Raw genomic sequence first — 24,086 nt, forward strand, 5'->3', positions numbered from 1 at the left:
TTTTTAGCCATATGCCCTTTCTTGCTGTTCTCAGGATATTGCATTTTCCTTATTTTGATTTAAATGTATATAGTACTGACAGTGTGGCTGGTATTACTTGGTAAATGACCAAATGTACGTTTGCCAATTTTCGTTAATAATCGGTGAATGGAGCATTGCAATGACTTTTATACTGTTAACTTTGCATCAGTGTTAGGACCTCAATATAGATAGGTTTCTATAAAGCACATGTCCAGAGCCAGGTTTCTATAAAGGGGACGTCCCATAAATGTTGAAATGAGCAAATGAACATAGCAGTTTGTCTTCCCCCAACATCCTGGACTTACTCTTTGAAAACTGGGCTGATCCAGCTTTGAATAACTGAAAGTTGTCTGGTTTGTCACTTCGCTGTTTTTGCCATCTTTGATTCTCATGCTTGTATTCCTGAGGGATGGTTATCTCACTCAAAATTCTACTGTCAAGAGTAGGAAACAAGTTTAACATAAAATCAAGCCTTCACTTTTCTCTTACTCGTTAATAATAATTATTTACTTGAATAGGTAATATTAACTTCTTAAAGAAGCTCCTTTGTGATGATTTGGGTTCATTATTCAGGCCGGTCTTTTGATCTTCTAAATATATATTTTCAAAAATTTTCTTAACCTGGAATGTAAGTATATGGCAAGTTAGATATTATTTTTCCATGCCTCTTACATATTTCCAATTCTTTATCATCACATTCTAACCAAGTTTATTATGATAGTTCCCAAAATGTTGAATACATTAAATATCCATATAATGTTATATTTTCCAGTACATTACTTCAGTGCAATTTCAGTGATGTTTCAGCTTAGTTTTTAATGACTCTCCTGTCGATTATGACAGATTGAGTCACTGTAGACTGCCAAACTACCTGCTCATATCAAGGGTTGACAGAGATGCTGCTTCCATACAGGAAAACGGACAGGGGAGCTTACTGGTGTCTTCAGGTGGAAAGTAAGAGAAATTTCCATCCTGTTCTGGTTCTGATGCCATCATCTCATGGACTCCAGCTTATGAGACATTTCTGTACAGCTCCTGCTTACTTCATGAGGATATAAGAAAGGTACTCCGTAAACGCGACAGCCTTAGGAAGGTGATGAACTCAGCGGTGGGTGTGTGCAGAGTCTTTGAGTGTCTGCAAGGACACCCTGTTGATGGCCAGGAAACGTGAGAATTGAAACTGAGCTCAGGGCACCAAAATCGTATTTTTAGTGGTTAGCCTAGAAGTGATCATCAGAGCCTTAAGATATCACTCCCCACCACGTAGATCTGCTAGGAAAGCCAGACACCTTAGGAACTCCTGGAGCTTAGGATGAATCAGGAATCAGAAAATTGAACTTGAGTCATGACCCAGGCTTCGCTGAGGCCCAGGTTCTTCCTCTGCACTCTGCTGCCTGCTGCCAGCTGTTGCTGTTGATAAACTAGTGAACAAAGTCTGTACTCATGTAGCTTAGATTTGAGACAAGGAGGGAATGAGATCAGGTGGGTAGAAGTGTTAAGATGAAAAAAGCTGGGTAGGTGAGGGGAAAGGATTGAGGGCCCTGGAATGCCTGGGAGAGGGTGGTGGTGAGTGGTGAGGTCAGGCTCAAGGTCATGAAGGTCTCAGATGAGGTAACTCAGTGGTGTGAGGTTAGAGACAAAGAGCTAGAAGGGGGGAATGTCAGGGCCTGGACCAGCAAGTCCAGGGCCAGTTGGAGGAAGAGGCAGTGTCGCCGTTCCTGCAGTGCACATGCCGGGCAGGGGCCCTGAAACGTGGTTGTGGCCTACCTCTGCAGTACTCAGGGGGCACAGCCTTCACCTGTGAGTTAGAGCTGGCCTCATAATGAAACATTACAACATTTGGAAACAGCAAGCCTGAGCTTTTCTCCTCAAAGCTATACTGTGAGAGTTGAATTTTAAAAAGGTTGTATAGTATGAAGAAAGGACTTTTGCGTTGAATGCTAACAGGCATGTGTTTCTTCTGGCATTGTATTGCTTTGGTTGCACACTGCAGTTGAAGGAAGCTGCCTTGCAAACCCATTAGCAAGACTGTGGGCAAGTTGTGTCCCGGCCCTGAGCCTTTATGTTAAGTGATTTTCCTCAGGGAACTTCTGGCTGTTTGTGGTCCAGGAGAGGAAGAAGGTCCTGGAGGAGTAGCTCCTGCTTTTCTTTTTCTTTCTTTCTTTTTCAAGTATTGGTATTGCTCTCAAATTTATTTAGAAAAAAAGGTTAAAACAAGGAATTTGGAAAACCACTCAACTAGATAATCATCAAGGCCCATCTTGTTTCTCAAGTTCTGTGAAACTACTGTTTTTATTAGTCCTCAAGTATATTTTGCTACCACATCATTTAGCCACAAAAATGTTGAGATTTGTGTTGGTGACCTTAGACGTTTATGACAGAAGAGCTTCTTGCCTTGCAATGTACTTGGTACAAGAGCATCTTTAGCAATAAAGAGTTTTTACTGTGTTTAATACTATTTGTTTTGTGATTACTTTTGAAATCTGATTAAGAATTGACACAATTTTCTCTTCAGAATTTTTACTTATGTCTATTTATTTTTAATCTTTTGGTGAAACTTTATGAATTAGAATATTCTAAAACGCTGAAGAAAATTGGAAACAGTTAGAGTAGAACTTTCCCCTATTTCCTCTGACTAAAATGCTTATGTGCAATGTTGCCAGGACGTTCCTATAGCTGTAATTTCACCATGTGTACTTTTAGGAGGGATGAAGCAGTCAACTGCTGGTTAAAATATTTTATTTCTGACTAGCAAAGATAAATCCAAAGTGGTTAGGTTAATAAGAGAACTGCTAAGTGCCTTCTAAAAGTGCCGTATTTAGTTTATGGTCATCCTTCGTGACTGCACTCATGTTTGGAGGACATAGTCTTGTGAGATGCTGGTACTGCTTTGTCTCTCATGGATAACAGTATGGAATTCTGGAAAGTCAGGGGTGGGAAACAGCTGAGCGATTCCCCTGGTTAGCCTAAAGCCTGTTCCATCCAGCCATAGACTGTTTCGTTCTTCCTGTTGCTTTGAAGGCCAAGGTGGCATGTCCATGACGTGGGATGTTCTGTATTCTATACACTTAGCACGATCTGTATATTTTGCAGTGGTGCAGATACATTGATCCATAAGTGACTGATATCCCATGCTGAGTCGGAATGCATGAGTTCAAGTCTAGAGAGAGACCCGTGTGTTTCTCAGTGTTTTTCTGTGACTGATCATTGTAAAGGCAGGAGGATGAGTTTATACTGTTACTGGAGTGGCTTTGTTGTGATGTAATTTCAGGAGCTGCTCATGGCAGCTGTTAGTCGAACGTAAATTGAAAGCCAGCTGGTTTAGGTATCTCCGTGGTGAAGATCAAGAGAGTGCTTTGAAACCGGGACTTGGTTATGGCAACATGAGACTATCCCAGCTAACAAACTCTCGAATGTGTTTCATCTGACGCTTCCCCAGCTCCATCCCTTGCTTCACCTGCTCCATTTGAAAAATGCTACTTTCTTGGGGGGTTGAGTTGCTGGTCTTGACAGGGGACAGACTTTTGGCTTCTTGGTTAGTTCAGTATTTTTCAGTTCTTTTGTGATCATCAGATTATTGAAGTTAACGTTGATGTCTTGCTCAGACTTCTTTTGTCTCTCTCACAGATAGCAGAAGAGTAGTGGAAATACATTCTGTTAAGCCATTGTTGAGAAAGTGATGTCTGGGGTTGGGGTCCTTAGAATTTCTTGAATGTAGACTGCCACTAGGAAGAACTCTCTAAACCTTTGTTGCCAGTTGAATGCAGCGTAACGTGAACCTAGTGCCCTCCGTGGTGAGCTTTTGTCCACAATGAAATGTTCCTGGACCCATCCCCAGGAGTAGACTTCTTCCACCTCTGCTTCTTGTGGCTCTGCCACAGAGTAGCTGCTCCCTTTCTCCTTTGATAGGTGTGTCCAATTTTCCCCACCCAAAGAGCATCTTATCCTTTAGACATTCCATATAAGACATTGAAAATAGAAAGGAAGATGCCAATGAGGGAAAGTAAGAAACCACTTTGTGTCCTAGGCAAGTCCTCATTCCCACTGACAATTCTTGCATGTGTTTTATAATAGTTTATAAATGATATATAGGTAGAAAATTGATACTGAGAGCTCCAGCTGCTCTCAGAGTAGTAGGGAAGTAACTCAGAAAGATGAGAGAATTGTTGAACTATAAAATGAGCAGATTGCCTGTTCAGTGCCTTTTTCTATCCCATCAAAGTGCCAGTTTGCATTACCTTCACCAAAACATTAAATTAAATGTCTTATTTATCATGGTGCCTCTAATGTTCAAAATTCTGTATGTTGCTGTCATTCTTATGAGTTCTGAGGGTATGTACTTCTATGTGGACAGATGGTACTTATGACACAGCCTTTATAACTTTAGTGGGCTGGAATGGGTATCAAATTTTTATATTCACATTATTACCTTAATTGTAGAGAGATTCTGGGGTGGCTGTGGAAAGTTGTCTGACATGTGTTCTCTTTGTACTGCCAGGGTTCTAAATATTTATCAGTCATTACTTATTTAGAGTCTGTAATGTCATACTTTATTGGTAAATGTTCCACCTTTCAGAGGGCATTAGGTAGGTTTTCTGCAGTATCTAGGAGACTTGAACATACCTCTGTCAGCCTATCAGTGAATTTATAAAGGCAGATTAATAAAAATTAATAAAAACAAGTCTTCCCTCCCCCCCAAAATTAAAATGACATGAAAATGCATGCAGGGCACAATATTTTAAACTCAAAATTTCATGCTTATTTTTTGAGATCTGATTATGTCACATTAATTTAGATTCTGATAGATACATGAATTCGTAATCAATTCATTTTGATAGACTGAGGTTATCTTTATACTGTTAATAATGACGTATTAAGCTAAAAATTAAAAGTGAAAAAATTTTGAGAGATGTAAACATAATCACTAAATGCTGCTTTTGATCTGTTCATTAAATCAAGACACAGATCTATATTTTTATTAGCAGCAATAAAAATGTGTCTTTAAAGTATGGAATAATCCATCCAGTCCTTTTATTTTCCTGCCCATTTAATCAGAACAGGTTGGTGTTTCAATATATTGAAACATAACCAAGACTTTGATAACAGCTTTCTAGATTACTATGGGATTCATAGCTCTAATTTATAGAGCCTCATTAAAAGTACATTTTAATTATACAGTAGATCTGTAACGGAGGATTTCAAAATACCAGCATGACCACATCGTGACATTGGTTGTGTTATCTCCTGCTAATGGAATGTAGCTTCCTTGACTTGTGGTTATTTTCCTAAATTCTTCCTTCAAGAAAGTCAGAATCCTCACCTTAAAAGAAATGAGTTATTTAACTAGTAAAATTGAAAATGAAATCTGACTCTTTCTGACATTTTTAGTGCCAACTACTGAACAAAAGACTTCTTTAGAGAAGCTGTTTATTCAGTAGTTCTTTGACTATGAGCCATCTAATATATTAAACATTTTTCAGTAAGTGCAGCAGGAGAGTGACAGTTTTTGTTTTCAGCTCCTCACAAAGCAAAATCTATTCTTTCAGCAGGCACTGTGTGCACTGCGTCAGCACATGTGTTAGGCACCAAAGAAAACACAGACATCTAAGACAAGAGTCCTGGTTTCAATAAACTTAAGTCTAAATAGATGAGGGAACATTTATAGAGCAGATACAAGTGGGTGGAAATGAGCACTGTGTACTGGGTAAGACTTTAACTAGATTAGTTGGAGCAGAGAGGTGAGTCATCCAAAAATAAAAAATAAAAAAAGACATTTCCAGGCACGTACAAAGTATGTGTGTAGCAGGAAGAAATGGCTTGGTGAAGCGAAGGCAGTGAGCCCGGTTCTACACTTGCTCATGGAGTTTAAATGACAGGAGGTGTCGTGGCTACGCTCAGGGAGCAGCAGAAAGCACAGGGCTGGAGCTCTGGGAGGGAGAGGAGGGGCTGATTCCACTCATACTGCCTCAAGCAGCAGATGGAAGGCATGGCAACAGCACCATTCAGAGAGGCTGTGTTGAGAGGGAACTCCTGCTTACAGGGATGCCCACAGTTTGGGGACAAGCAGATACAGAGGGGCTTCTTCCAGATTTCCCCCTGACTGTTGCCTCTGGTTTCTGGAGTGATCTGTGTGGCTCTATCTGCTTCCATGTCTCCATTCTTCATCCTTCAAAGGACTGCTCAACTCCTGTTGTTCCCAAAGTGGTCAAGGAAGACTTCCATGAGCCTGAGTGAATGGAGGAAGGAAAGAAATGTAGAGGAGAGGGGACAAAGGTCTAGAAATCCCAGTTAGAGTCCACAACTGTGATACCAGTCTTCATGGAGCCTTTTCTCAAATCCTTTAAACTAACGATTTTTATTTTCCATACATGTTGTATAACGTTGATCAAAAGTGTGCTTTTTGGTTAATTTGAGACATACAAATTTGAATGCTAAAACTTCCAGGTACTTCAAAACAAATAAATGGTCTACCATTTGGAAGAGGAGATTTTGCTGTAACTTAGAAAAATTTAATCTGTTTATTTGATGAATAACATTTGCTTGGTTAACTGTGTTACCTGAATTTCCTTCTGGAAAGCAGTGATACGTTTTATTTGAGAGAGGAAGATATGTATAGATAGACAGATGGACACACTGAGACCAGTTAGGAAGACGTTTTCAGGGTGAAACATTTCTGTTTTCCAATTTTAGTTTTGTTTGAGCTTTCCTATAGAAAACATTTACCTTTCCTCTATGACATGCCATTTAAATTTTACACATGAAATAACATATGTAAACACAAGCTAGTCATAATCTATACCTACTCTGAATCAGTCCCATTGGGTGTTTAATAAAGAAATCCCAAGTCAAGCATATTTAGTCATAAAAATGGGTAGTATTAAAGTCAATAGAAATAGTATGGCATGAATTATATCTTAAATTTTTTTTAATGTTATAATAATACCTTGTCTGGAGAGAAGTTTTTCAGGTTTCTTGTTGCAAATTGGAAGACAGTTCTGTACTTTTGTATGCATTTGTGCTTCTGGGGTGACCAGACTAGAAATACACAAATACTTTGAATTTTGATGAGGATGGGCTTTATTTTAAAGTGTATGAAATAGGGATAATTGCCTAAGTGCTTTCTGTATGTCACCTGTGGAATACTGAACCACGTTTTCCTGGTTCTTGGTTCTGAAATTGTTTGCACTTAAGATGATAAAATGAACTGGTTTTAGAAAGCAAAATTTTAAGAACAGATTTTAGACATAAATAATAGCCTAGAATTAAGGCATTGTTCTGCAGAAGTTGATATAAACCAGTGAACGTTGAAAGAATCGAGTTTAGTTGCCGTGTGTATGGTGGTGGCACCACGCACGTGCACGGCAGGTGTGTAGCCGTGGTAGAGACTGTGGATGGGGACACGGAGAACCTTCCCAGGCATCTCTGTAAGTACGAGCTGTTTTCATCATGTTCTAGAGTGACTAATAGACATGTTACTCATGGCGATTAACCTTTTCATTTCTGTGGGTTCTGTGTTAACCTCTTCTTAGATTTCTGAAGTTAAGTGAATAACTCTGTGGTTGTCTTGGGTAGAGACCAGGTCTCCCCCAAACCCCGTCAAAGAGCTTTGAAGTCCCTGTAGTCCTGAGCCTGTCCTCAGTTCTGCAATTCTAGGAGCTGGGGCTCGTCTATAAACCAGAGCACTCATTTATTAGGTCATTAATTCATAATCGCTGAAATGTCCATGGTTGCCCAACAGGCTTCTCCCTTTTGGCATCTGGGTAACTGTTGCAGTGGTGAACCTAGCATCCTGTCAAAGGCTACTCTAAGCTGATACCGTTTAGTTTTTACCTTCTCCTCCTCTTCCTTAGCCCTGTTTTCTAACTCCAGGTCACACAACCACCTTCACCGGCTGGGGGTACCTGATTCAGTTGCACTCTGCCTCAACTCTCACCATCATATTAGGCAACGGTAAGGCCTGGTAGACAATCCATGCTTTTTCTGCCTTCACGGTTCCTTCACCTTCTCATCTCCAGAGTTCTCTCTCTCTCTTTCTTCTCCTCCTCCTCCCCACCTAATTTTAGACTGTTGGCGTTTTCTGAACACAACACATGGTGATGTTTTATAGCTCTGTCTTTGTAGTAACTCTCATCTTCCCTGACATCCCTCCTACTGTGGCATGTTTTATGATCTTCACTGTTGCATTTATCACACTGTTTTTATTCCTTTCTTTCCTGTTAGACTGTGAACTCCTTCAGCATCTTGATGGTTCTGAAATCTAACGCTGCTTGGCATGTAAATGGTTTTTTTGATGAAAATGCTGATATATTGTCATTCTTTCCCTCACTTTGTTTCATTCCTTCCCTGAACAAACTCTGTTGCACACTACTAGGTTTTAGGCCCTTTTTTTTGGTGCTGAGACTACAGTGCTGATTCAGCTGAAAACAGTCCCTGCTCTCACTGGATCTAGAGTGTATGCTCGGGGGATGCAGAACAGTGAGTAGGAAATTCAGTATAGTCCACTGCATGCTCCATCTGTGCTCAGCAAAATGCTAGAAGCTTTGTGATTTTTTCATGTGCTTTCTTCAAAAAGCTGTTTGGAGATGTTGAGTGTGAAAATGTGTTTGTCTTCTTGAAAGCAAAATACGGGATTAAGCGTACAGAATCTAAACTGATTAAAAAAGACTGAAAGATAACCACAATTTCTCTGATTTTAACTTGCTGAAGACAGGGACAAAACGAAAGGCTTGTTATTGCAGTTGTTAATCTATCATACTTTCAGTTTTAATGCCTTTTTAAATCTAGAATTTTCCATTTTACTCTAAAGAGCTACTTAAGAAATTGGAAATCATTAGATGCATTATTGCTTAAATCGATATTGTTAAAAGTGACTTTAAGCATCTGTGAAATCAGTGTTTTTGATGATTTCCTTTTTCACCTGTGCTTTCAGTAAAGCACCTTATAGATTAACATCTGTCCTAAACAGAACATGTTTTAGGCAGATTGTTATATATCCCAGATGGGAAGTTGGTCTTCCCAACCAAAGTACCAGTATGTACCATACACATGGCCTATTTCCACATGAATGTTCAAGAGACAAGCATGAAAAGTATAATTAAAACTCACACCTGGCCTGGAGCAGACTGGGTTCTTTTTCTGGAAAATCATTTATTACTTCATTTAGAAGTGAAGTTTTCCAAGAAATTGGTACCCAGCTTACAGCCAAAACACAATTTTGTGCTTAATTTTGTTGGCAGGAATCTTTACTGAAAAGAGCTTAAATTTTTCTGTACCATTTTCTTAAAAGTACTTAATTAATGTTTTTCTTTTAATAGGCTGATGTCATTGGAAAAGCAAATTTTAACTGTAAAAGATAGAACAATATCTCTTTTAGTTACATTTGCTCATTAATAGTAATTATTTTATTGTAGGATTTCCCAAAGCATTTTCCTCAGAATGTTAACAGGTAGCCCTCAGATTGAGAATCAGTGGGGGAAGGATAGCTCAGGGGTAGAATGCCTGCTTGGCATGCATGAGGTCCTAGGTTCAATCCTCAGTACCTCCATTAAAACAAATAAATAAACCTTATTACCTTCTCCCACCCCCCTCAAAAAAAAAAAAGAAAAATTGAGGATCAGATAAGTGTCAGATACTGAATTAGGTAAGATTAAACAGGTTCATTTACTTTAAGATTTCTCAAAGTCTTTAAATGTTCTGTACCACTGCTTCTCAACCTTAAAGATATATACAAAACGCTGGTGATCTTATTCACATGATGATTGATTCAGTAGGTCTAGGGTGGGGCTTGAAATTCTGCATTTCCTGTAAGTTCTAAAGTGTTGCCAGTGTAACTGGTCCACAGGGCTCACTTCAAATAGCACGATTTTTAGGAGTCTTCAAGAGGAAGCATGCTCGGCAGAATTAACTAGAGAAACATTGTTTTTCACATGTTAAAAGTAGTCCATGGAGCATGCTTTGAGAATTTTAAATTTTAAATTGAATCTTTCAAGTTACAAATGAATTTATAATTTATATAGAAGTCTTTTAAAAAGTCTAATACAGAACTTGTAGGTTATCAGCTAGACCGCCTGTGTAAATCCCAAGGCACTGAAAGATCATTTACCTAGTCCACATAAAAAGAAAAATCAGTATCTTGGACTAAAAAGACAACCACTGTATGAGATACCAGGTTGTTACTAGATTGTATACTTCTTAGTTTTAACAGACCTTGTAAATATTATTAAATGCCCCAGTCCTTAATTAAACAATCTTACTTTGTTTTTATTGCCTCTGGTAATTCACTTATAAATTACCTTATTTCTAAATCCCCATATGTGCTATGCTAGTGGCTTTATTAGTCTTTAATCTTTAACACTAGCATTTGATATGAAAACTAATGATAAAAACAAATCTTTTATTTAAACGGCTTGAGATTTGATATGGCTTACCATACCCTTAGGTGCAAATGATATAAAACAAAAGTCTAGGGAGATTTTTGAGAAATCTAATGAACCTAAAGCAAAATTTTAAATATAAAAGCTTAACAAAATTAATTAATACATTATAGATGGGCTTTTCCCCAGCTGGATCCTTCTGCTGTACCTGGTACAGTGTCTCCATGTACCCCTGCCCAGTGAAACCCTTCCTTGAGCACCTGCCTTCTGTATTTGAGCTCTTACTGCCTCGATATCTCGAGCTGCATTTTATCGTAGTTGTTTATTTATCTTTTCTTTCCTTTTAGACTATAAATTGGATTGGAGGTCAGGGTCTTATTCATCTTTATACTTTCAATTATACCTGGTTTATAGTGTGGTACATTGTAAGTGGAAGATCAGTAATACATTAAGTAAATTGTATCTTTAGAAGATAATTCTGCATGTAAATTTTAATTTTTCAGTCTTAGGATACTTAAAAATTATGTAAGTTAAAATTTTTTTTCTTTTTCCTCATTTCTTGTCTTGGTGATTGTATCAGTTAGTATTACTCATTCATCATCATCTACCAAGTCATCCTAAATTTCAGTGGCTCAAACAGCCATTTAAAAATTTCTCACAGTTCTAGGCTTGATAATGAGATTCTGCTGGTCTTGCCTGGGTTCGCTCAGGTGACTGCAGTCAGCTGGCAACTTGGTCAGACTTTCTTAGAGGCCTGTCTTACACATTCCAGGGTCTTGGCTGGAGTGGTGGGATCGCTGGGCCTAGGTCTCCCAAGGCATCTTTCAATCCCGAGCTCTGTCACAGCATAGTGATCTCAAGGTTCCCAAAAAGCTGCAACGCCTTTTAAGGTTCAGCCTCAGATATTGTACAAGATCACTTCAGCCACCTTCCACATTCAGTGGGCCCACCTCTTCCTGAGAAAAGAGCAAAGGTGCAGTCCCCTGGAGTTCCTGCATGTGCACTTTTTCCCACAGAGTTAAATAGAACATTCGTACAGTTTTACTTTCTTCAGCTCCTCACACCTCTCCTGTTGATATCATGTGAAGTTTATTTAGACTTAATCTTCAATTTCTAGTTATTTGCTTAGCACTGTTTCTTGTGTACTAACCATTCCTTGATCGTATTTGTTATTTGGTTGCAGGACTTCATTTAAAGATTATTGAAACCAGATTCTCTTGAGTCCTGGTGTGTCCTAACATGCCTCTATTTTGACTTCATATTTGAATAATAATTTTTGGTCATTACTTAGGAGTTATTGCTGTATCCACTGTAGTTGGTAGGAGATCTCATGCCAAACTGATTCTCCTTCCTTTGTAAACAGTTTATTTTTCCTCCATGATAGCGTTTACAATCTTTCCTTTATCCCTGGAACTAAGACATGTCAGTGGATTGGGTCTAGATGTAGTTTGCTTCATTCATTTATTCACTTATTGGCCCATTTTAAGTATTCGTTTTCAGCTCTGAGAAATTTTCATTTCTTACTTCTTTTAGTATAAAGTCTCTGGCTGTTTCCCTTTCATGCAGTTTTTAGTTTAAACACCAAGGGTGCTGGTTCGACCTATTCCACTTTACCTTTTTTTTTTTTTTTTTTTTTACTTTGGGAATTTGGTCCCTTCTGGGCACCAGTGCTGACTGAAGCCCTGCTCTCTATCTGATCCCTCATGCTTTGGCTGCTGCTTCAGCATGTTCAGGGCAGGGGCTGACTACCTGGATGCATCATCTCTCTCCCCTTGATTATCTGATCTGGGCCAACCTAAGCCTAACATTCTGGACTCTACTCACTCTGAACCTACAGCTCCCTCACCAACTGCTCCAGCCTCTCAGCGGACTTTTTTTTCCCCCCTCAACAGACTTTGTTTTCTTTTGTGTTTTAGTTTCTTCTGGTTATTTTGCCATAGATCTGCAGCCATTATTTTTTCTGATACTTTGGCACACTGATGGCATCTTTAAAATTTCTAGGCTGGCTAATTTTCTTATCTTAGAAAAGAGAAAATGCCTTTTCCATTATTTCATAACGTTGTGAGTTGGGAAAGAATGGAAATGTGTGCTCATCTTGCCTCTTGATCCAGTCATCTCCAGCTCAGGGATAATTTCATTCTCATCCTGTTATCCCCATCCTTTTTACACTCTTTAACATGCCAGACATCTACATGCCATAAAGGATCCCAAATCCTAAAAAAAACTGAACCTGTAGTGTTTTCCAAAAGAGATTCCCTTTTTGACTCTCTTTAAGAAATGTTTTTTTGGAAAGGTTGATAATTACCAAAGTGCAGCCTGTGTTTATCCAACATAGATTTTTTGTTTTTGTTAGCAGTTTATAGGGGTTACCTGCAAACCTGTTATAGGGACCATGTCAGCCCTCCACCTGACTCCAGGGAGCACTGTTCACACAGAACACAGTGTGAGTGGCCACCTCGAGGTGTGAGTGGTGCTATATATTAACTGTGTGTTTCATTTTCAGAAAGTATTATTGAATAGTATACAGGGTTGAGGGCATTCTATTTTATAATGTGAGCCCCTTTTATTGAAATGAATTCCAGACATTTGTGAACCATAAAATTATACTTAGTACAGTTTCATAAATAGAAGTAGTTCAGTTCTCTGAAAAATAGATAATCTTTAATATTTAAGCTGTTAAACACTGTCTTATTCTACTTATACTCAAGTTATTCTATTTGTAGATCACATCTAGTAAGGATTAAGCATATGTTTATTCTACTGTATTAGTATTTTTCCTTTTTCATGAAAAAATAACTGGGATAGTTAATAAAATATATAATTAGAAAACATTAAAAAGCATACACACCCATCAATTACTGCCCATGCCAGGCCAACACCCCAAAAGTTCTTCATGTGTCCCTCTGAGATCACAGCCTCTTTCCCCACAGTGGTAACCATTCCTCTGACTTTGGTGATAACCATTTCCTTGGTACCTACACATGTATCCCTCATAAACAGTTTTATCTTGCCTACTTTTAAACTTTACATAAGTGGAATTCAACTGTTTGTATTTATTTGTGACTTGCTGCTTTTATTCAGCATTATGCTTGTGTGAGTCGCTCTTGTATAGAGCTGTCATTCATTTGTTTTATTGCTATCAGTGAAATGTATTGCATGACTGTACGCAATGTATTCATTCATCCCATTGTTAATTGTCATCTGGGTTATTTTCAGTACTTGGCTTTCTCAAAGAGCGCTGCCATGACCATACTTACATGTCTCTCCAGGTGTTGATGTGCAGGAGTGTCTCTATATAATCAGGAATGGAATTAATGGACTGTGTAATATATGTATCAGCAGCTCAACTAGATAAATGCCAAAATGTATTCCAAGATGATGGTTCCCGTTTACTTACTCATCAGCAGCCTGTGATATTTTTTCACCATTGTTCCACATCTTTGCCAAAATTTGATATTAGTAAATGTTTTGCCATTTCGGTGGTTGTGCGTTGATATTTCATTGTAGTATAGATTTGCATTTTTATAATTACTGAAGAGGTTGAGCAACTCACTGTCGGCCATCTAAATTTCCTTTTTTCTGAATGACCTATTCATACTTTTGGCTTATTTTTATATCAGACTATCTTGCATTGATCTTTTGATTCTAATAATAAATCTATAAGTCAGAATAATTATCTGCTGTACATAATTCATTCTCTTGAATTACTGTGCTGTTTGGCATATAGCTCTCTTCTAAATAAATTCTTGCCAAGAAATTTTAATTTTTTTTTTGATGAACTATCTGATTAGACTTTAGTATGTAGCTATCTCTAAGGTTCCTAAACAGTTGCAGATTTTTGTGGTGCTCCTTATTTCCAGGATATTTTAAAACTATAACTGTGAAAAGTATCTAGTATTCCTTTTTAGAATTCTAGAATAGACTCCATATGGTACTGAAGGTGTTTTACTTTTGAGGCATATTCCTAATTCCTAGTACTCCATTCTTTTCTTCTGTAATATCTGTTCCAGTTTCATTATAAGTAAAGCAATGAAACTTGTCTTTGCTATGTAGGATACTCAATTTTTTTAAAATTTTACTGTTAAAATATTTTGTTCATCTAATGCTTGTTTAACAAACTTTTATTATTCTATATTATTAATGTATTGCTTTGAGTCAAATTTAAGTATTTGTGCTTATTTTCTGTCCTTTATTATTTTTCTTAATTCATTTTTAGACATTATTTTATCTTATCAATTTTGAAATGGTTGTTAACAGTCATCGTAACATTTTCTGAGTGTTAAAAATGAATTCATGAGATGTGTGTTAGACTCCAGATTACTAATGCAAGAGAGCAGAGAATAAATACACAATGTCCAGTTTATTTCACTGGATAAGATGAAACAAAGTATACTTATGATACTTGGACCAAAAACTATCAGTAAGGAGAGTAGAAATGCATAAATAGAGGGAAATCCAATATCTAGTTGATCTTCTAGCTCAGAGATTTAGCAGCGGTGATTTTGTGGGTCAGTGTCAGAGGTGGTAAAAGGGATTGTAGTTTTTGAGTCCTAGTGCCTGTATGATTACATCCATAGCTTGCAATGAAAGCCTTCAGTGATCACACTGGAATGTATATGGCTTGCATCCTTGAGCAAAAAAATTTCCTGTTAATTCGTGAGAGTTTACTCTAAGATACACACACACACACACACACACAGTATTACCCTAACACTTTCATGTAAAAGCTTCTTGTCTTCAATAAAGTTAATAGTGAAAACACATAGCAGTTCATAGTCAGCTCTCCAAGAAGTGTTTTACAAGACTCAAAAAAATGCAGTCCAGTAGAGTGATAAAAATAGAGACCTGGGCAAAGAGGAAATTTAGTAAGGAAAGGTTGGGATAAGATGAGAACACACTTGTAAGAGTTAGTCACAAATGCATCTCTGAGCTGTTTGAATAGCCAAACAAAAATTGTCAGCACTGAGATTCCCAGTACCATCCCCTCCTCAGGGCAAGCACAGCTTCCTGGCCTGCAGGTACCTTTTTATAGAGAGGTGTGATGTGGTGAACAGCATTCTGAAAACTCCTGAGGAACATTCACATCAATTCAGAATATAGAAGCTGTCCTATCTTAGTGTCAGCCTCGAGATTCAGGGAACTTTGTTTCCCGTTTCTAACACATGCAAAGACCCTTTCTATACCACCCCTGCTCCTTGGTCATCTGAACTGTGGTTCAGGATCTCTTGTGATGGGAAATGTACCACCTTTAGAAGTAATCAATTCTTGAAATTTTGGACATACGACTGTTAACTCCAAAAGGAAAGACCTTCCTGAGCTTGCCCTCAGGGGTCCAACTTTTAATTTTATAATACATTAATTAAGTATAAATAAAATATATTATAAATGTAACTATCAGTGAAATTTGATTCAGAGTATAAAGACAGTAATAATTTAGCTTAATATAAGTTTGTTACAAAATCATTAGTTTTTGGCCTACCTTTTGGGACCAAAAAGTCTAGCATTGCTTGTGCATGGCAGTCCTGAACAGATTTACAGACATGTGCTTGTCTGCATGGTCCTTCTCATCTTCAGGTCAGACTCTCTTCCTGTTCCATTAACTGTTCCTCCTGTGTTCTCGACTGAGCGCTGAGCTCATAAGGAGCCGGAGCTGTCATTCATTTCATTCTTGTTCCTGTGCCTGGAAATAATGACCGAAGCCCTTTACCAACCCATCATCCTCTCTTGAATAGATATACTTGTGTCCATTCCTGTCAGTGTGCCCCCCGTAACCACAAGTGGACATGTCCCAGGGCGCCTGAAGGAGAGACGTATGCTCACTTGCCCCCTTCCTAACACCTTAAATACTGATATCAGTGCAGCACAGCATCACCGTGGCTTTGCCGCAGCCTCGTCTCCTTCATAGTTCACTCACTCTGCTCTTGAACCTCAAGTGCCTAAGTCTTCCCCCCGGGTGCTGCGGAGCTAGCCTAAACACAAGACCCTACGTTTATTTATCCCTGGTGTTTTTCTCTCATCAGAGGCAGCTCATTACTGCAGTGTAGCAGTGGTTTTTGTATTTGAATTTTGTCACCTGATAAGTTCAGAATTCTTAGTCATTGAAGAATTTGAGCCTACCTTGTATGTTATGATGTACCTTATGGCTAAAGTTTTTGGTTAGGGCTGGGCCAAGATCCGAGCTCTCTGACGTTACATTAGAAACCTCTGTAGGTTGATGTATTTTGTTCAGCTATTTACAGATTGTGAAAGTCAGCCGTTGCCCTTGGCCAGCCCCATTTCTCTGCTGATGATACTATCGGGGGACTTCTGACATCATACCTGCCTCACTGGAGTCTAGACACACTGCATTTCCATGGGTACAGTGCCAAAGAGAAATTAGACCAGCTTAACGTGACTTTTCTTTGGCGTGCTCCTTTTCGGTTCTCACACATCATCTCTTGGATAAAATCCTTGTAAGAATCTCACCCAGGATCTATGTCTAGCTCTCTAGTTTGTAACGTGAAGAGAGTCTACTTTCTCCTTTCCAAAAACAGCCATGGCATTTTCCTGCTTCCAGTTTTCTGGCACCTCTTCCATTCTCTGTGATTCTCCAAAGAGCCAAAATGGTTCAGCAACTTATTTGTAAGTTTCCTCAGGTCCCTAAAATGGGATTGCCCAAATCGGGCAAGTTGAGGTCATCGAGGGATGCACAGAGCCTAATTTCTCAGTCTCTTTGCTATATAAGTACTCATTGCTTTTTCTCTTTGCTGATGGGAAGAAGTAATAATATTCTGTGACTTTAGTCTTAGTTTGATTCCTTCCAACTCCTCACATTGTTATGCGAGCTACAATAAATCCAACAGAATAAGAGGTTTATAACTTGTCAGTATTATGGCGTCCCTCCTCTGTCCCATGTTGGTGATGGTATTTGGGGGCTGTTCCCAGGATGAGGCATAGAGGTGTCTCACCCTCAGTTATGTCTGGGTACCATGGTCATCGTTCTCCATCCTGTGGGTGTTAGTAGTCGTCTGCAATGTCTCCTAGTTTTTGTGGAATCTGGGAATAAAAACATATCTGCCTATGAAAGTCTCCTTTCCTGCTGAGTAGTAGTTTCTTGTACAAATTTATGAACTCTCCACCAACCTCCTCCTATTGATTTTCATGTTGTTATTCCATCATTTGTGTCTTGCTATTGTGCCTTGATCTCATCTGTATTTTGCTGACTCAGCTAGATGATGAGCCACTGATGGTCAGTGACCTTGCTTTATACCTGTGTCCCCTTTATCACCCCGGCATATGACGTGGGCAAAGTAGTATTCAGAAAGTGCCTGTCTGATATCATAAATCTGGACAGTCATCAAAAAATAAATATTATGAAATTAAGTGTGGCGCACTCACGGTGATGTAAGATAATTACAGTAATATAATTCAATATCTTTCTTTAAACAGTAAGGCTTCTCCTGTTTATAGTACAGAATTAATAATTACTTCCCCAGTGACGTTTCAATTTCTCCTTTTCTCAAATTCTCTTTGTTCGCTGACATTTTGCTTCTCTTTTTCTTACACATTGGTTATTTCATGATATTATACTCTTGATATTTAGAATTTTTGTTTCTTGGCATTATTATTTTTGTTTCACTGTTGCATAGTAACATTTTTGTTCTTTGCAACCATCTGCTTATTTTAAGGTGTGTAGTTTTTCAATGGCTAAATGAAATGGCTTAAATGCTAAACTAGTATCTTTATGTGTGGCTTCTTTTTCTTCGTAGACTTTATCTCTTGTCCATAATGGGCACCGGGTAAATATAGAAATGCTTAATTTTATCCAGTTGATGATATGATATTTTAAGTATATTATTTTATATCTTAACATAACATACATACTAAAAAATAAAGGTTACCATAAAATCATTCCATTGTGCTGTATGAAGAATTAGTAAGTCATTTCGTGAGGAAAGGGTGGTTCAGCAAAGGGCATGTTCCAGGGCACTTAGATTTTGATGCTGGGCCCACTTATTGCAAATATGAAGCTCCTTCTCCCATGCATACTTGAAGAGACCCTCTTCCTGGCAGTTGGGGGGGCATCCTCGCCTTGGGCACCACAGATGGGCAACAGAGAAATTAGCTGCTAGAGCCAACACCAGGACTCCTCATGGAAGGTCCCACTGGGGGAGAATGCATAAACTCATCAGTTCTATTGTCCATTTCTGCCTATTAATATAGCAAGAATAAAGCAACCTAGCACCCAACCAATCCTCACTAACGTGGAAGTCAGGAGAGTAAGGAATGAGATGGAGGCTCAGGTGATAATGTTCATCTTTTCTTGTCTTTCAGATTATGAGTTTGGAAATAAACAGCAAGGTGATATTGACATTTGAGGGAATGGGCGAAAAAAATCCCCAAATCATACTACAGAACTGAACATTGTGTAAATTGATAAGAAATCAGAATACAGCAGTAGACTAATTTTTAGGAGAAAACTGAGGAATGTCATTTATGGCCTTGAATGCCCATATACAAGTATACAGAGTAATGGATTGAACAAATATGGTCTTAGGATATCATAGCACTTGGTGAGGTTTGCCTAATAACTATAATGAGACATGAAAAAGACAATCAGTTCTTCCTTCATGTATTCTTTGGCAAACATTAATTGAATATCTTATGTATGCCAGGCACTGGGCCAGTCTCATGATGTGATACACTGTGCTCTCGAGGTGACAGGCAGAAAGACTGACAGGTAAACAAGTTTTTAAAATGTTTACATTTCAGGTGAGCATCTTTCCCCAATCTTTTTCAAATTTGTAAAAAGTCCACATCAAATCAGTAAGTTTCCCGGCAAACACACCACTCTCAGTAAGTGTTATCTTAGGAGAGGCACCTCATCTCATGCCAAGAACCCATTCTTCTGTCATAAGCTGTGGTCCGGAAAAGTAAATTCCCTTTCAACACAGTCTCCATAGCCACTGTCGTCTTTGCATAATCAGATTCCTCCTAGGAAACCAAGCTAGCTATAACGCTCCACCAAAGATAGCCTTGTTGCTCGTTGTGAGTGCCTTGCACTTCTTTTACATACAGCAGAATTTTGCTTGTTTTCAAGTCTTCCATGAGTTTTAAACTCCCTTTTTTCCTATTGCATAAGCCTCTTCTGTAATCTAAAGCATTAGCACATTCGTAGATGTCTTCTTGTTTGTATACTTCTTTGAAAACTGACCCTTACAGCAGTCTAGAGTGTTTATTATTATTTTGTTCGTGATAAGATAATCATATTAACATATAATGGTTAGCTGTTCAGAAAATTCAGCGATTTTATAAGCATCTTAACAGCTTTATTGTCTTCAGCATATTTTTCATTGAGTCCTCCTCCCCAACCCTTTGTCATGTCATTTTTTCCTGTGATGTTGTTTGAACATTTTCTTAGTATTTATTATTATCATTATGGTTTTATTGCTGTTTCTTAGTACATGGTAGCCCTAGCTGCACTTTTGGCCCTAGATACTGCCTGTTAGGAATTGCAGAGCTGTATGGAGTTGTGCTCATCGATCATCATCGGTGTGGAAGTCTGTGGTAGTTCCTGGTGGAACCATCTGCAAACGCTCAGCCCGCCCTGTTGCTGCTCAGGGTCTTAGGAGACAGTGTTAACCCTTTGCCTGCTTGATTGTAGGAGGAATGCCAGCTCCTGAGCAGGCCTCACTGGTGGAGGAGGGGCAACCACAGACCCGCCAGGACGCTGCCTCCACTGGCCCCGGCATGGAACCCGAGACCACCGCCACCACTATTCTAGCTTCCGTGAAGGAGCAGGTACAGCCTCTTATTTTAGAATTTGCAATTCATGATTTCTTCAATGCCTTTAAAAATTAATCTTTGGATGTGTTTTAAATTTGTCTAATGTCCTTGACGCCTTCACGTTTTCTAATTATAAGGTGTTTACATCCCTGAGTACATTGGGATGACTGGCAGGTAGAGCCGCTCCAGGTGCCAGTCAGAATCGGAACATGCAGGATACTTGTGCGTCTGCAAGTAAGGACAATATCGATGGTGATTGGTGTCTCTGTCTCGCCCTCCTCACACAGTGTGTGCATGCACGCAAAGCTTCATCAGACGTACCGCACATTGCTGACTTTTCTGTCAGGGCTCTGGCAGCTCGAGGCCTGTGATATCCTTAGATCTGTTGAACATTTTAGCACAGGTATTACGTAGGGTTGTCTCTGTGAGTTTTGGATCAAAGGCTATATTTGTTGTGTTTGTCTGAATTAAAGTATACTCATTCCGTGAGCTAATGTTCTAAAACATGTCAAATTGTGCTAGTTTGCTTAAATGTCATGTTTATGTTGATTTTTTAAAGGCACTTAATACTATTTATCCTTCAAACCCAAGTAGCCTTCTAAATTAGATTTTTATCTGGTGTGTGTAGAGAAATTGGAATTCCTGAATTTAATTGCTTAAGATTTAAAAGCTTAATAAGGTGAATGTAAATTTAAAGCTCCAGGGACACTCTGCCCTCTCCCTAGCAAAACAAACAAACCAAAAAAGGATACGCCCTCTGTGAGGGTTATTTTGTTGGAGATAATCTAATACTAAAATTTCCTTTTTAAATCTTATGATTAAATCACTGGTTTTGTTTATTTGTTTTTCTTTGAGAGATACAAACTTAGATGTTGTATATAGGCTGGAATATTCTTTCAAAAATCAGATTCAGCAGTTCAAGCGACTAATGATGAAAAAGAGTAAAGGAATGTTTAATACTTCATTATTTTACTGTTTGCTGTAACTTAAAGCTAGGGTAACTTAAAGCTAGATATGTGTCTAAAAGCCTGCTGTAGAATGAGGAGATGGGTCTGCCATTAGAAACAAGGATTTCACAACTTATTCTAGTAGCAAGATATCAAAATATTTTTCATTCCTCACTGATATGTGAAGTTTTTAAACATTTCACAAACTAAGAATTTGAGAAGATACAAGGAAATTCTAGTCAGTACTGTTTTCATTTCCACCAAACTATGGATTATCCAAGCTTCTATCATCTCTGAGGGGGAAAAAAGAACTTTTTTCTTATAACACTTCGTAGTTGTTAAGATTTGTCCCAAGGAGCTGTAAAATGAGAAGGCTCTGATTTATTTGGGGCTCTTAGTGTACACTGCGTTTTGGTGAAACATGGCAGTAAATTCATCAAAATGCTCAGAACTGACTGAAGACCAGAAACTGTATTCAGTAAACATAACGACAGGAACTTAGTGTTTATATCTTGAAACCAGATAACTCTGCATGTTGAAGAAAATTGGAAACCTGTCATGATTTTAGCACTCTTAATTCCTTGATGGCCTCAGATGACTTCAAAATTTTACCATTTGCAAATGAATACTATTCTGAATGGGTATTTTATAGGGGATAGCAAAAGGGGTCTAGTTTCTCAAGGTAGCCAAAAAAAGAAAAATACAGATTATTTGCTATTTATTAAAATTCTTACATATCTCCCAGAGTATTTAGTTAGTGGGAAGATATGCTCTCTTCTTTGCTCTTATTGCTGTTCTAAGAATTTGAGTCCATTAATATACTTTTACAGTTTCATTCTTAATTTCTTTTAAGATTGTCAATGCTCAGTACTCAGTATTTCCATCACTCAACCCAAGACACCATATCTATCTCTTGTTCCAAGATGCTTGCCTGATTTTAAATAGCTAACTCTGGTTCCCATAGGATTTTGTGGCACCAGGCAAGACACTCTAATTTCTCTGTAGTTGAAGTAAGAGTTTCATAGACTTTTTTCTGAAATATGTCACTTGCTTTTTTTTTTTGTCTGCCAAATTAGACAGCACCGAAAAGTTAAATAAGAAAAAGAAGGTTGGCTACTGTTTACCTTATATATTTGATTTTAAGATACTAGTCAGTATGTGGCATTCTTAGTCATGTTAAATTCAAATGGAAGAGTTAATTTTAGATTATGTCCTTGATCATGTTTTGTATCAAAAGAGCCGTATTCCTGGACGGGATGTGAAATTATAGGGAAAAAACACACCTCACTTTCGTAGACATGGAGTGATGGGATCAGCTCTGCTGATCTCAAAGAACAGACCTTGTATGGTGACAGCTGTGTCTCAGGAATGGTGTTTCATTAGGGTGAAGACCCCCGTCAGTGCAACTGGGGAAATGGCTGGGTTCCCATCCTGCCTCCACTACTTACTGTGTGATCTTGGGAAGATTATTAACCTCTCTGTGCCTCAGTCTCTCATCTGTAAAATGAGGATAATAATAGTTATTGAAGACATTAAATAGCCTATGTAAAAATTTTACAACACTGCCTGGCACTTAGTAAGTGTTCATAGTGAAGGCTAATGTTACTATTATCATCATCGTCTCTGCATAAGAAGAAAATGCCCTACTTAAGAGGAGTTGGTGATCCTGCTTTTAAATACGTATATATAGGGATTCAGTGAGACTTCTTTCAGGACGCTGATCTGAAGACAAAAAAACTTTCTGGATAGTGAGCCATATTTATACTGGGACATTATTTTACTTCTGCATGGTGTTAAACTTTTAAAACTCCATACTTGTCTCACCAATTAGAACAGCTCTATGTATATATTATAAGAAACTAAGGATGTGAAAATAAGTTTTATTAACATGCTGATGTAGTGCAGTGCCAAACATAATGTCAGGGTACTTGATCTAAGGATCAAAGGACTGAAAGCAATATCTTTTAACATGCACCTGAATTTTGAGAGGAAGAGCCTGGGTTCTTCTTGTGAATTATATCCAAGCCACTGAAATACCTCACACGAACTCCCTGTGGGCAATTCATGGTAAGTAGTAGGCAAGAAACTGACAAGCGACTGGTAGTGGTCTTGTTAACAAATCACTAGTCTATTAATATCTGAAATTGGATTTAGGGTGTCATAGAAACAATGAAATCTTCCTCTTCTGGGCCACTCTTTCCCAAGGATCCTTAGCGTCTGAGCTGTTCCTTATTTCTTGACAAAATAATTAAATTCATATTCTCTCTCTCTTACGAAGTGATGACCTTTCACGTTGATGTCAGTCATGTAGATGTATGCGTGTGCAGTTAGAGAAAAAGTTCTTACTCTTTTGCAGATAGAAAGAAGGAATCTACTTCTGTTTAAGGGCTACCTCTTTCATGAAGCCAAGTTCACCCCAGACTGAAGACAGATCTCTCTCCTGACCTTCTTTAGCCCTTTATACCACTGCTCTGACTCCACATATGTGCCCTTGGATCGTCTAATAAAAGCTACCTAAGGATAGAGCCATGGTGTATGTGTTGTTTCACACACGTGTTACAGGCCACGCCTCCCCTGGCCCCTTGAATGTTTTAGAGCTGCAGTGACTGATTGTTCAAGGAGAGAGTGGATAAATAATGCTGGCTATCAGATTGCTTTGTCACCAACTGACTGTTTTGTGAGGATAATGGAATATGTCATCACATTTATAGAAACATCGCTAAGCAAGAGAATCTCACAGACGGCACCTAGAAAACTAGTTCCCTGCTGTATGTTCTTGTCTTTTAAGACGATTTGAATTGCACCCTACTCATACTGATCTAGGAATTAAATCTGATCTCTGCATGGAGCAAACCAAAATTTCATTTCATGTGGGTGGTCAAATAATGATACAGGTGTTATAAATGTCATCTTCCATCTGTCCAACTTAGCTGAAAATTAAGTATAGGAAATGAAAGGATGTGGTTATTTTGGTAATATC

General features: G+C 38.4%; 1 protein-coding gene across 14 annotated transcripts in view; it reads left to right on the plus strand.

Annotated features, from left to right (window-relative positions):
* Positions 1–24,086, plus strand: part of PKP4 (plakophilin 4) — a 210,052-nt gene that overhangs the window by 44,994 nt on the left and 140,972 nt on the right. For all 14 annotated transcript variants that reach the window (XM_074363696.1, XM_074363701.1, XM_074363704.1 and 11 more), the window contains one exon: positions 20,038–20,174. In XM_074363696.1, coding sequence (XP_074219797.1) covers positions 20,043–20,174 — 132 coding nt within the window. In that variant the 5' untranslated portion in view covers positions 20,038–20,042. Of the gene's footprint in view, positions 1–20,037; positions 20,175–24,086 lie in introns of those variants that run through there.

This window comes from Camelus bactrianus, chromosome 5, assembly GCF_048773025.1.
Source record: "Camelus bactrianus isolate YW-2024 breed Bactrian camel chromosome 5, ASM4877302v1, whole genome shotgun sequence".
Lineage (NCBI taxonomy): Eukaryota > Metazoa > Chordata > Mammalia > Artiodactyla > Camelidae > Camelus > Camelus bactrianus.